The 13,866-nt window shown below is 39.3% G+C and overlaps 1 protein-coding gene across 1 annotated transcript; it reads left to right on the top strand.

Annotated features, from left to right (window-relative positions):
* Window positions 1-335: 335 nt before the first annotated feature.
* LOC307253980 (uncharacterized protein) lies at window positions 336-10,091 on the top strand (the record flags this gene model as incomplete). Its single annotated transcript, XM_080032203.1, has 11 exons — window positions 336-482; window positions 577-672; window positions 761-816; window positions 1,012-1,178; window positions 2,318-2,502; window positions 8,273-8,334; window positions 8,446-8,560; window positions 8,923-8,982; window positions 9,296-9,360; window positions 9,522-9,688; window positions 9,903-10,091. Exons 1-11 carry the CDS (start codon window positions 406-408, stop codon window positions 10,089-10,091), a joined length of 1,239 nt encoding a protein of 412 aa, XP_079888329.1. The 5' UTR covers window positions 336-405.
* Window positions 10,092-13,866: the final 3,775 nt, after the last annotated feature.

The raw sequence follows: 13,866 nt of genomic DNA, 5'->3' as shown, positions 1-13,866 counted from the left end.
TCCTTAACCAAATACAACCTGCGATATTGAAATGGATAGCTAGAGTAGCTTATTGACAGTTAACCAATTACTTTTATTTTATCATGGTATGTGTATCATCCATTGATTAACAGCATAATATTAGGCCCCTTGGCACCTATTTTAAATAATTTAGCCGTGTTCCCTCCACACAGTGTTTCTATTCATTTGGACTGGAATTTTACAGCTGTGAGTCTCAACAGCTACCGACAGTAAAATGATCCGAATGGCATTTAGGTACCTGCACCAGCACGCCTTCAGCGTCATGGTTATGAATCGTTTCCTGGCAGGTTGAGGGCAAGTGCAGTTTAGGGAGCAGTTATGTTCACAGACACTTCAACAGACTGTTGATACTCCTTAGAGGACAACAACACCAGGGATGTTAAAATGCCAAAGCATTTGTTTTTAAGGATTAATCTCTATGAAATTAAGGATCTGATGAAAAATGTGAAGTCCACCGGAAGGTAAGCCAGACGAATTAATGATTACTTTTTTTATAATGTAAAAATGTGAAGATTCATTTACATAACAACATTTTTTTCTTATTTGTTGTTGCAGAATTGATATTGTTCTTAATCGAAAGAGGCGTAAGAAGGACGTACAGCGCTTCATGGCACAACATATTAATGTTCAGACAAATCCTTCAAAACTCAGGTAGTGTACGTTTTCCTATTCAATATACCACAATCTTCATGCTTTTTATTACCATGAAAATTAATACTCAAATCACTCTTTATTGCAGCCGTCAGACTGATCATAAACTCCAACCGGGTCTGGATATATTGCTTGGGGATAAAAGTAAGAAACTATGTTTTTCCTAAAACAATGGGATGCTTGTTGTCAGCTAATAGCATGTCGCAAAATAGGATTAAACAAGACTATATGTTGGAAATAATTTAAAATGTATTAATGAGAACAGAATCCCTCATGATCTAATGAGATTTTAAAAGTGAATACTTACAGTATCTTACCTACATGTTTCCCTCTCTACAGAATATTTAGGAGCATTTCGCACCTTCCTGCAGTCCGAGTTCAGTGAAGAAAACCTTGAGTTCTGGCTCGCATGTGAAGACTTTAGGTCGACAGAATCGCCGGACGACCTTGTCTGGAAGGCAGAAAAGATCTACCAGGAGTTCATCCAGCCTACAGCCTGCAGAGAGGTCAGTGTTACCAGTTTTTCCCAATTTGATATTACAAAACATGGGAAGTATTATTGCAGCAGCACGAAGGAGAAATGGCAGCTCATATTAGCAAGAATAAATTAGTTAAAAGGCTCTCAGGGCAGATGAAGCAATATGGTTGACTACAAAATGTCACAACTTCCACAGCTCATATGTATACATACTGTATGTTTATCCCAGTGTGGGTGCACTGGGGTGAAGATGTGTCCTCTTAGTCTGGGGTGGGGTTGAAAAAGTTATTATTTAAACTGATTCAACTCAGAACTGGATCCAAACTGGAGTTGCATGGAATCGGACTATATGCGTCATGTGTATTTCAGCTAACTACTATAATTTACTTTAATGTTCTTGTAGACTCATACCTTTCTTACCTTGACATGTTTCGACTGCTCCTATTGTGTATAAAATCAGCCGACGAGAGACGTCATAACAACTTGTGATGCTTCTGTACAAGACTCTAGGGACTTGAGCAGTCAAAACATGTCAAGGTATAAAAGGTAATACTTATCTGTATTCAAAATCATTTACGTTAACGTCCATACTCAGATCACACCTTTAGTTCGATCATGATGGAAAAGTTGTAATTTCTGAGTCAATGTCTTTTTTTTGTACTAATCAAAAGGAGACCTATTGTTGCCAACAAAAGCCATTTTAATCAGACATGTTCCATATTGTCTCTTCCTCCTAGATTTGACAATTAATATTCAACACAAACTCCTCCAGTATTCCAGTTATTGTCACATTAGAGATAGTATAAAGGAATTGTCTTTGCTACAATAGCCCATCTGAGTTTCCATCCTGAAGTTCTGTTTGAGCTCAAAGAAAGCCCAGTGGTACAACATGATTAAATATAATGGATGTTCCTAAGCTTAGTTGTGTGGCAAACGGAATACCTCACTATAAGCTTTGTTATCATATACCCAAAACCTGTCTCCTTATATAGCCAGTAAAGATAACGTCTTCTATTTGTATGAATCATTTTCTCTTAGCATTGCACAGTTTTTCAAACATTGAATTTTTTGAAACACAAGTGACCAAGCAAACTGGCGAAATGCAGCGATGATGAAAATAATATAATTCCTGTATTATACCGACTTTTCTCTTTGTTTCTTCTCTAGATCAATGTGGACCACCATATTAGAGAGATGATCAAGGAGTCTTTGGAGAGGCCGAGCCTGTCCTGCTTCGATGAGGCCCAGAAACAAGTTTACCTGCTGATGGAAAGAGACTCTTATCCCAGATTCCTTCTCTCAGATGCCTACCTGAGTGTCAAGCACAAATCCAGAACTCTTTGGTACATTTAGCGTCAAAACAAAGCAATGGAGACACTGTATCAAAAATGCTCTTCTAGTCCTTTTCTTTTTTACTCCTTTTCTTCTCTACCTAGCTGAATTGAAAATCTATTACACACTGCAAGAGAGGTGAGAGGTGAAGATGATGGATTGATAAAATGTTGTGGAAAATAATAAAGCAGAGAGAAAAGACATGTGAGTGTAAGAAAGCAAACGTACGTATAGGGGACAAAGAAAGCTGTTGGTATGTGTCAGTTCAGAGTTAAGGGTTGTGTGGGGAAACAAAGTATGTGTCAACTGAAAGTCTAAGTAAGTTTAGGTGCAGTGTGCAATATGATAAATAATAAGGAATGATGAATAAATGGTTTTTGGATGTTCAATGAAATTACCTAGTTTTCCTTCATAGTTTCATGAAACATGCTTCTTGACCAACGTTGGATTAATTTCTTCAGACGCTTGTGGTATCTCCCACTCATCGTCTATAACTAGAACTATTTCTAATATTCAGTCACTATATTTCCATATAGTCAAAGCCATGACAAAGACACAGATGTATATTTATCTGACTGACTGTCTGTCTGTCTGTCCAACTGGAGGAGTGGTGAAGGGCATGAGTCAAAAGAAAAAGGAGGGGAAAAAAAGGAGAACAGTTTCCACAGCTCACCCAGCAAGGAGATTTAGTTTTTGGTCACATGTCTGATCTACCCTCTAATTGGGTGCAGAGATGACTCCACACACCAGCAATAGGGTTTACTAAACTGGAAAGAAGTAACCCCATGGTAACCCTTGATCCCACTCTGCTCTGTAAATGGCCTTATTCCTTCAAAATGTGCCTTAAAAAGGAGTACTGAGGCGGCTAATAATAACTCAGGGGCTTAAACGACAACACCGCAGTCATCAGACAACCTGATGCGTAACAGATCAGCCTGAATGTGCTGCCTTGTTAGGGGAATAATCTCATCACCCACGGGCAGTGATGGCAGAGATACACAAGTGCTTGGAAGCAACCTGAAAGAGTTGGACTTTGGGGAAAATACCACTGAAGTGTTTTGTTCAAAAGTGTTCAAATTTGAGAATAAGCTTTTTTATATTTCACTTAGTTCAAAGGTGACCAACCTGAGTTTTTATTTTTTTATACCTTTGCAATAAATAAATGAAATCATCATTCAGTATTTTGTGTATTCTTCAGTTTACTTGATTGTGATCATTACAAATGCTTATTTTTATTTTTCCTTTCATAGTTATTGATTTAAAAAAAATATATTTTTGTATTAGCACCTTTCTCATGCAATGTAATTTGTTTGTTTGGCACCATAACAGATACATATCACTAATAACCAATAACACCAGGTATTGAACTATTGTGAATGTGGCTATGCATGCAATAACATATACACGTCATTTTTACCCATGCTGTGCATCAAAGGGTTACATAAAGATGTGACTGTTATAAGTTGTAGTATCCAAGTGTAATAAATGGCAAATATGAAATGTTTGAATTCGTTAAAACCATTCATTCTTGCTTTGTACCCATACAAAATGTGCTGTCTCTGGTGAAATTGGAATATCATTTATGTTTTTTTTTTTTGCATAGTTAAAGCATTTGTGAGCTTCATTACACACTTCATGCACTTCAAACATGTTTCTAAGGCTGAGAGTGAAGGGATAAAGCTAGTTAATGTGAAGCAGTAGAAATTGTTTATGTTACATTTTCAAGCTACGTTTTTTTAATACCTTTACCCTCTTCCCAAACACTAGAGTCCAAATGTGCAGTACCTTTTAATTAAGGTACAATGTACATTGAAGAGAAAATTGTAATGAGATATAAATTAAAGATATGTAGAAAACGAAGATGAACGTCACTCTTTTAGTGACTCCTGGCAGTAAAACAACAAAACATTTTGTGAATCATCATCATCCCATCATCCCAACATGTGGGTAATGGATTAAAAGCCCTGTCTCAGTTATCGATTAAGCATCTGACTTACTTTGTGCCTCCATAAGTTCAACATGATTTGATTCCCCTACACATACACACATATCCCAAATGTAAGGCACTTTCGCTAAAATATTTAACTTTTGGCTACCAAACCAGTTCTCCCAAGAAATTATGACTTTATACCACCATTAGTTGCTTTATCAATAAAGTTTTGACAGGAAATGTAAGGTTTAGTCAGCAGAAGGACTTTGGTTAAAGTTCTGGTTTCGGAGTAATATAATATTTATTTATTTATTTGCATTTGAAAATTTGTGGATTATAAATGTAACTTTCTGGGCTGCTGACTGGAGCTATTTGCAGTTACCCCAATAAACAGCTTTTTGCCTAGCGCCACAGCTATTTCTATGTGACATGGCAGTAGCTCTGAGTACGCTGTGGTGTCAGGGGTTGTTCCCGGTGAATGACTGAAGTCTCACATCTCCCACTGCATCACATGGCACACTGTCCTTCACACACCATATGTCACTGTTTCATACATAGCCCAGCACGGTTACCATGGTAGCGAAAAAGGAAGTGAGTAGGCCTACTCTCGATGGCACTGTGTTGTGTCAGTCACATTTTGGGAAATTCTCTACCAGATCTAGATCGCTAAAGGCATACCTATCGCATGGTGCTTTTCTACACTGCTATGTTTCTCCTCATAGTTACTGTAGTAGACCCACAATAAATTACAAAGGGTCAGTTTTCAGTTCACAGAGTTTGGTGACTCTTTGTAACGCCTCAGCACTTATAACCGTGTTTGGGCAAAAGAAGGAGAGCGGCATCAGGGAAGTACAGCCATTGTAACAGGCCTGGGGCATTAGATGGTGAACAGGGGCTATACTGTCTATGGGCTAAATAAATAAAAAAAACTTTGAATACTTTTAGTCAGGTTTCTGGTAGCACTGAATTGTTGAATTGTGCTTTTAACAACGCCCTGAATCATATATTTCTTCAGGGTTTCTGTCAGAAAATGTCTTCTCTCAAACTATTGTACATTTTATTAGAAGGAATATAAACATAATAGAACCAAGGCTGGTCGCGCTGAATTACACCTAATTGTCTCAGTTTGATAAGACAAGAAGCTCTTTGAGTACATAAAAGAGCTATGTTTAAACCAGTAATTCATCAATACTGAAATAGACTCTGACGTAAGTATCTTCTCTTACTAAATCAGATTTACCTAAAAGAAGATCTTCTAATTTAATTTGAGCATTGACCTAGAAACTGCCTGTAACACTTACTCTTCGTTAAACATTGGCATTGGACCTGCACACTTTAACTTTAACTGTACATTTTTAAATGGATTCATAACACCAACTATTGCCCACAGAAACCTGACATTAACACCATTCTCATTTTGTTTTCTCCACCTATGAAGTTTCCTTTGTCAATCTAAAGCTGATTATATGTGTGTGTGAGAAAAGGGAAAATAAATGTATCTTTTACGTGGCCAAGATGAATCAGAATAAAGCATCTAAAGGTATGAATGAAGTGTGTCGAATTTCATTTGACTAATGTGAAATCAGAGACGGATGGTGTGACCCTATCCTGTCACACTTCTAGCCAAAGCTCAGGGGTGAAGTGATAAGAGCTAGTTACATTCGCAGGGATTTGAAAACCTTTATTCTAAATGTACCATTGCAACTTAATTTGTTAATTCTTCATAAAAAAAAATTAAACCAAGGGACATTGTCATTGTGGGGTTAGTATATTGTGGTACCCCTGAGTCCTTACCCCAAGTGAATGAGTTCACGTACCTTGGGGTCTTGTTCACTATTGAGGGGACAATGGAGCATGAGATTGGCAGTAGAATCGGAGCAGCGGGGGCCGTATTGGACTTATTTTACCGCACCGTTGTGACGAAAAGAGACCTGAGCTGCAAGGCTTAGCACTCGATATACCGGTCGATCTTCGTTCCCACCCTCACCTATGGTCATAAAGGCTGGGTATTGACCGAAAGAGCGAGATCACGGGTACAAGCGGCCAAAATGGGTTTTCTCAGGAGGGAGGCTGGCTTTATTCAACAACTAACCCAAAGCCTGAATCCTCGACATGATGGGTTTGTCTACAGTGGCCTTGCAGCGGCGAATCTCTGGTGTCAGTGTCTACCAATTAGAGGACGGCCCAATAGGCAGGATAACCACACTTTACTCTGGAGTCCATGTTGTGTTGTTCAGAGCAATTCTAGCCACATATGTGACAAACAAATCAATTCAAAGGATTTAATTTCCACAAGAAGTCAGCATGCTTTATTGTAAGGGTCACCCACTTTGCCTCATAAAAATGTTGATAGTTAGCCTGCTATCGGTGTATGAAAGTGTGTGTGAATGGTAACATGTATGGGAACAGGTCTCTCTTGCAAAAGAGTCTTCGGTCTCAATGGGATTTACCTGTATAAATAAAGGTTAAAAAGTTAAAAAAAAAAGGGGTCAAACAACCTCTGAAAACTCTACAACTGTATATCCAGTCCTGATGACAGTGTGGCCATTTGGAACTGCTATTAACACTTTTCCCTTTAGATGTGGCCACACCTAATACAAACTTGTTACGTTCATGCATCACCCCACTTTTAAGATTAGATAGACGTTTTGGATTTGATCTTGAAGGCTATAAATTCCCACAGCTTGTTCTCCTGTTCCAATAATCTGCAGAAACCTTTGCTTCAAAGCCAGACCAAATATATTATATCACAGCACCAACTTGAAGGACAGATACAATCTCAAGGGTCAGTGCTGCTAATGCTAAATTCGGCCATAACGCTAGTCACTCGCCAAGGATCTGTCTCGTTCACTAAAAGTTCTCACACCACACAACACGATTTCTGGCCAAGCCAAGCTATTTCTCTGCACTCCAGTCTGTTCCCAGTCCCTTGTACAACTAACAAGGCTCAAATGTATAAGGCTGCGGTCCGTCAAATGTGTATGAGCCAGTGTCGCCATTGGCAGTACAATCCATGTTCATTATTGTAGCAGTTGACCTCGCTGGCCATCTCTCCCTTGTGTAGTTAAATGCCACAATGTCCTCAATTTATGAATTAGCCTTAGAGAACTGAGTCTAAATTTCAGTGTAAGTGTGAGTAGAGATATTTTTCAGGGATTCCTCTATTTAGTCAATCTTCTAGCACAGATGGTTTGATGGTTTTCCAAGCATGTCTATATTTATTTGAATTTAAAGCGAAATATACGCTCAAACTATATATCTTGCATATTGTACCTTCCATAAAAGGACTCCAGTCCACAGTTTGACTGTGTAGGAAGGTTTCAACAATTAAGGAGTAACTTACTTGTGGCTGAAACAAGTTAGTGGTCATGCTATGTCATTCTGACCATTTCTTAAACTTCCTGACGCTTTGCTGAGTCTCTCTGTTGCAATCTATTTGCCGTTTCCTCTTTCTCGCATACGGCTGTAGCCTCTGTTGCGTGGATTTACACCACTTTTCTGAATTTCCTTTTGCGAGGTATGAATGTTGAAGTTGATGTTTTTGATGTTGAAGACTCACGAGACAGACAGGCTTCACTTTTCCAAAACACACAGCATGCTAAGGTCACCATTTGCCTATCATGATCACTGTTACTGTAATTTGCATTTGTGCTGCCGGACTAAAAATAATGTCAACACAGCACACTGTCAGCCACAGAGAGTGCTAATTGTTTGGCTCATCCAGTTAGGAGGGGGGGTGGATTGTAGGGCAACAGCAGAGGGACAGGAATGGAAACAGAGACAACAAATAGGGAGGCAGGCATCAAGAGAGGTGGGAGGCATACATGCAGTACAGTGTGAGTATGTGTCGTTTCTAACAGTGAGGTAGGAGGAGAGGAGGAACAGGAGGAGGTAGGGGTGCTTCCTCTTCAGTCTGTGCTGAGTCTCTGATGTATCCCAGCAGCCTCAGTCCGTGGCAACAGGAAGCCTTGGTATAAAAAGCAGCGTCACAGGGGGAACCCTCCGAAGTGTCTTTCAGCCGCAGCATGAGCAGGACGCAGAGCCCGAGAGTGTGGACTTAACAAGACAATGCCCAGCCTAATCGTCGAACCACTCAACTCACAACACTTCATCATGGACAGAGATGACAGGAACAGAAACAAGAACATGTGAGTGAAACTTTGACTTTGACTCTTAGCCGGGTTTTTCCCTGTGAATATGTACTGATGTGGGACTTGATGAAGAAAAAAATGTTTTAGTTAACGTATCTGTTTTATTTGCAAAAACATATCTTGTTTTTTCATTCACGCAAAAAACCTTTCAGAAACAAGAGCATAGACAGAAATATTATGGTGGCTTCATGGTATCACCAATGAGTTTAACTTAATAATGTTGTCTAACTATACCACACCACATGCTCTCTTGTCTAATTCCTAACATGCCCAACATGCTTTGACCAATTCACTTGAAGCTAATTTAACAGCAGTAAATCCAATAGGGATTTATTCATGTATTTCTTATCTTTACACAGTGGAAAGAACTTTATGTGCCGACTCCAGTGCATGTTCGCACACTCATCGAGCTCTGAGAGGTAAGGAGAATTATGGAGTGTTTTGCATACATTTCAGTTTTTTTAAAATAGCCAGCCATCTCCTATCATTTCCATCTATGGCATCATGAGAGGATTCAAATGAACTAGAGACACCATGTTTGCTTTGGCAAAACATGCACGCACGCCAGCATATCCCATGGTTGGACATTTTTGTATGAATTTGATAAGCACATCAGCTATGCTGCCTTGATTAGACTGCTTTCTGTGTCCTTGCAGCCTCTGCAGTTCACCCCAGCTTTATTCTACCCAAATTTGATTCTGGTTGAGTGATCTAACTTGCATTCTCTCTCAGCAGGCTAAGTTTAGAAGATACCCAACAATGGTCACAGTCACTGGAAAGGCTTCTCGAGTCTAAATGTAGGTTGCTTTTCCACAGAGGACGAGAATACTCCTAGAGGAGTAAATTATCTTCATAAGATTAAACAAAAGTGTTTAAAAAATAAAAATACTTTTTTAAATTTTTTTATATGTTTTATCTGTGCTTCATGCTTGGTTTGTTGTTGTCTTCCTCCCCTCAGATGGAATGGCTACCTTTCGAAACTTTCTCAAATCTGAATACAGCGATGAGAATATTGAATTCTGGCTCACCTGTGAGGACTACAAGAAGATCAAGTCTTCATTCAGAATGTCTTCAAGAGCCAAGAAGATTTATGAGCAGTTTATCAAAGCAGAATCTCCTAAAGAGGTAAATCCAATGTAGGGACTCTTTATATTCACATACAGACAAAGTATATCTTACATATACTTCCATCGTTCTGTGTTGTTATGTTGGATTGAAAAAAGGAGGATACATTGTAAGGGCTGAGGAGCAAATTGGAAACGTTCTTGACTCAAAATGCTGTATCTCAGATCTCTTGCTCTTAGCCTCAAATCCCTTATATCTATCTGCCTCATTCCAGATCAACATTGACTATCACACCCGGGAGCAAATCAAAAGGAACATCAAGACTCCCACCATGCACTGCTTTGACGACGCACAGAAGATCGTTCACGGGCTGATGGAAAGAGACTCGTACCCGCGGTTCCTCCGCTCGGACATTTATAGAACTCTCCTGGAAAACCTTGCCGCCGAAGCCACCAAGGGATGAATGCGTTGCCGGGGAGAGAGAGAGAGAGAGAAAGAGAGAGAGAGAAATAAAGAAAAAAAGGACATTAAAGCCATAACTGGAATGTTTGAGCTCCTTCAGGAGGAAGGACTGAAAACAAAGAAGGAAGGAGGGTCGACACGAGCGCCCCATAGAGTCACTCAGAGGCCTCACATCTCAGCGACGTCACTAGATCCAGAAGATAAACTGTGCAGTAGTCCCATCATGGGATGGTCCCCACACTGAGCACTATGGACAGTGTAACAAGAGGAGAACATGATTTAACCAGCATCAAGGACACTGACCCTGTAGTGCATGCTTGCACTGGATGATAACTCTGCGTACGTAGCCGAATTGACCATTTTTGACAATGAATGAATCAGTGAGGCGACTGACACCCGCTACGACGGTGAGGCTGCATAGGCAAACCATGCAACGGACCTCCTTCCCCTTCTTTGCAGAGGTGTTTCCTGTGCAGATACAAGTTAGAGGATGTAAGAAGCAACGGACACACTTGATTAGTTGTGCTATGTGTGTGTGTGTGAGAGTGTGTGTGAGAGGGAGAGAGATAATTAGTCTGTAGTTGTAGCTTTTAATTCCCACTGACATGGAATAAGCTGTTGCAATAAGAGTTGGCCAATTATCTAATGACAGCACTAAGGAAGCCAACAAATCCATAGCGGACAGAGGTGGTTCAATATTGATATGTCATCCTGAGTAAATGGGTCAACGACGGCCACTTCGTCCTGCAAGAGATTTTTTATTTTGTATTGGATCAATATGTGGTTTTACGAACTGATACAAATATTCTGTTTTAGATTCAAGCCCCCTATAGGTGACATGTTATGCCAATATTCAGAATCGTAAAGATGTATCATTTTTACATAAAAAGTAGTATAGTAAGTAAAAAGTAGTATTTTTTTATTTCAATAAAATTCTAGTATTTCATATATTTTTTTAAAGTAGCTAAACATAATCATGCACATTTTTGGTGTAGAATCTGAACCAAACTCTTGCACTACAGCAACCAAAAACTTCCCATTAAGGGCCTGTGACGTCTAATTCCCCAGAACACGACCACTGGCTACTTAGTCTTAGAATAAACCAAATTCTTACTGCACTGAAGTGTCAAGAGTAGTGATTTTTATCTAAAAACTATTCGAGTGGAATTACTGCAGAGATAGAATGTGTCACATTTTATGATAAGATATCAAATCTCCTTGTATGGGCTGGTAATATGTCTTGTTATTGCTTGCCAAAGCATGTTGTTTTAATATATTCTTAGTTACGTTTAGGAATTAAAAGGCAAGTTAACTTAAAAGTTAAAAAATGCATTATTTATTGTCACCATTTGAGTACAATGTTTGTTGCAGTGTTGAAGTGCTTGTTAGAATGCTAGTGATTTTGAAGACATTAAATTATTGAAATTTCCCTTCTTTTTTAGCATCACACACACACACACACACACACACACACACACACACACACACACACACACACACACACACACACACACACACACCAGAGTTTGCTGTTTCTGCTTTGTGGTCCCTCAGTTTTGTTTAAAGAAGGCAACATTACACTTCCAGTTAAATAGGTTTTAGAACATGGCTTTAAATTACTGCAATGTTTGGGTAATGATTGCTTTTTATATGTTTAAAGCAATACTCCACCGCATAAGGATGGAAATAAAAACGCTGTGCCAAGTTCTTGTGGGACAAGATTTATGCTCACTGTTATGGAAAATAAACTACAGTGCATTTCTTGGCAAGAGTCAACACTCAATCCAACAAAGTGACAAAGTCTATTTTTTATATATATATATAACAGTGCTCCTGGTCTCTAATATTCAAACAGTCCTGCCTATTAACTAAAAAACAGGGTCGCCATCAACAAAAAGGCAGACAATTAAAATGAGAACCTGAGTACAGACATACAGTTATTCCACCCATTGTAATAAAACATTTAAAAGAAAATCCAACATTTGCTTTGAATCTCCAAACTTTAAATTAATATCCAAGAAAAAGGTATCCTGTGTGATAACCCACAAATTATATTGAGTTCTCTGAGTTTCCTGTTATCCGTTTTTTCTTTATCACTGAAAGACATCTGTTGACTTATAAAACGTGGTGCGTAACTAAAGTGAGCTGTTTTAGAAACGGGAAGGCCCGAGACTTCCAGTTTCCTATGAAATCAGTCATTATGACAAAATGAGATTGTTCTCTGAAATGTAGCCATCCGGCCCTAACGAAACACTGTGCTATTCCAGAGAAGTAAAGTTAGTTTATTTTGCTTTGGGAAGCTTATGTATTTTTTTTAATTCACTCTGCGAGTGCCACTCTCAAACACACTACAAACTCGACTCACACTAACAAATGCAAGCACACGCAACCCAACACACACACACAAACATACACGCGCACACACACACACACACACACACACACACACACACACACACAAATGAGTGAAACAGCCTGACAGTGCACTTGTACTCTGTTACTCATTTGAGGAGATTTAACAACATCTAAAACGTAGCCTGTTGGTGTTCAACTTTACCTAAGAACACCATGTTCCCACACCGGTTCCAGACTGGATGTGAAGTGGACATTAAGCTAATTATACACAAAAGCTTCTAAATGCAAAAAAAACAAGTACAAAGACTTTGAACTATCCATTTATCCACAATTATCCACAGCAAGAAGTAGAAAAAATACCATCTGTATGTATTGCATTTTGAACTAACACAAAGGAAGATAAGGTACAATAAGAGTACCGTTGGATGTTTGTAAAACACAGACAGCAATGCACTGGTCTGCTGACATGTAACATGCTGCCACAACATGACAACTGCTTGTCTGGCATTGTGGGTGGGTCAGGGCACCAGGAGGTAAGGAGTGTCATTCATTGTGTCACTCATACCTAAATGTTTTGCAGACTGTTTCCATTAAGACTCAAAGTTTCCAGACTCAAAGTTATTTATTATTAAACTTGTTTGCAGGTAAGGCAGTGTGCAGGAATCTTCTTCACATTTTTGAAATACTCTTTCCTCTCTCACCTGTCTCATAGTAAGTAACTGCTGTGCTAAGTGTTCCTCTGTTTCCATTAAGTGGTTAACCAGTTATTCCTTTCCATACCTGACATTTGGAAAACAAAAGGAAACAATAGAAGGTAACCATGCACCATCACAGCAACATGACAGCATGTCAACAAAAGAAGAACACAACTCACAAATGAGTGTGTCGAGCTCAAATGATGTTCACACATAAACCGGTCCTAATATCTTTCAACTTTTATCAGGCGTTGTGCATTCCTTTGTGTCAGCTGTGTAGGGAGGCTTTTATATCAACACAGTCTTACTCCTAGAACGTCAAAGTGCCACCAGGGACAATGGAACTACTTTCTTAGGCGGGGTGCTGTAAATTGGCCGAGGTGCAGCGCTATCAGACAAAGCAGTAGGCTACTGGTAAAATTAGCAATCTATAACCATGATAAAATAGCCTACTTATATTTAAAATAATTTGATTAGAATTAAGGCATTTTGGTGACTTTTTAACACTTACCCCGGAATTCCACTGGCTGCGCGTGCGGTGTCCAACGGTTTTGCTCCGTGCGCCCACGTCCGTCAATACCCACCGGCTCCGTTTTCAAAGCAGGCACGGCTAGCTCCGCTGAACAGCTGGAGTCGCGAGAACGAGGAGTTCCCGCGGTAATAAAAGTGACGGGCGATCGCTCTTGATAATATGATTCTCCTATATGGTATTTACACAACAACGAA

Source organism: Ammodytes marinus, assembly GCF_949987685.1.
Source record: "Ammodytes marinus genome assembly, chromosome: 8".
Taxonomy (NCBI): domain Eukaryota; kingdom Metazoa; phylum Chordata; class Actinopteri; order Uranoscopiformes; family Ammodytidae; genus Ammodytes; species Ammodytes marinus.
This window is presented reverse-complemented; position numbering and strand designations above follow the sequence as displayed.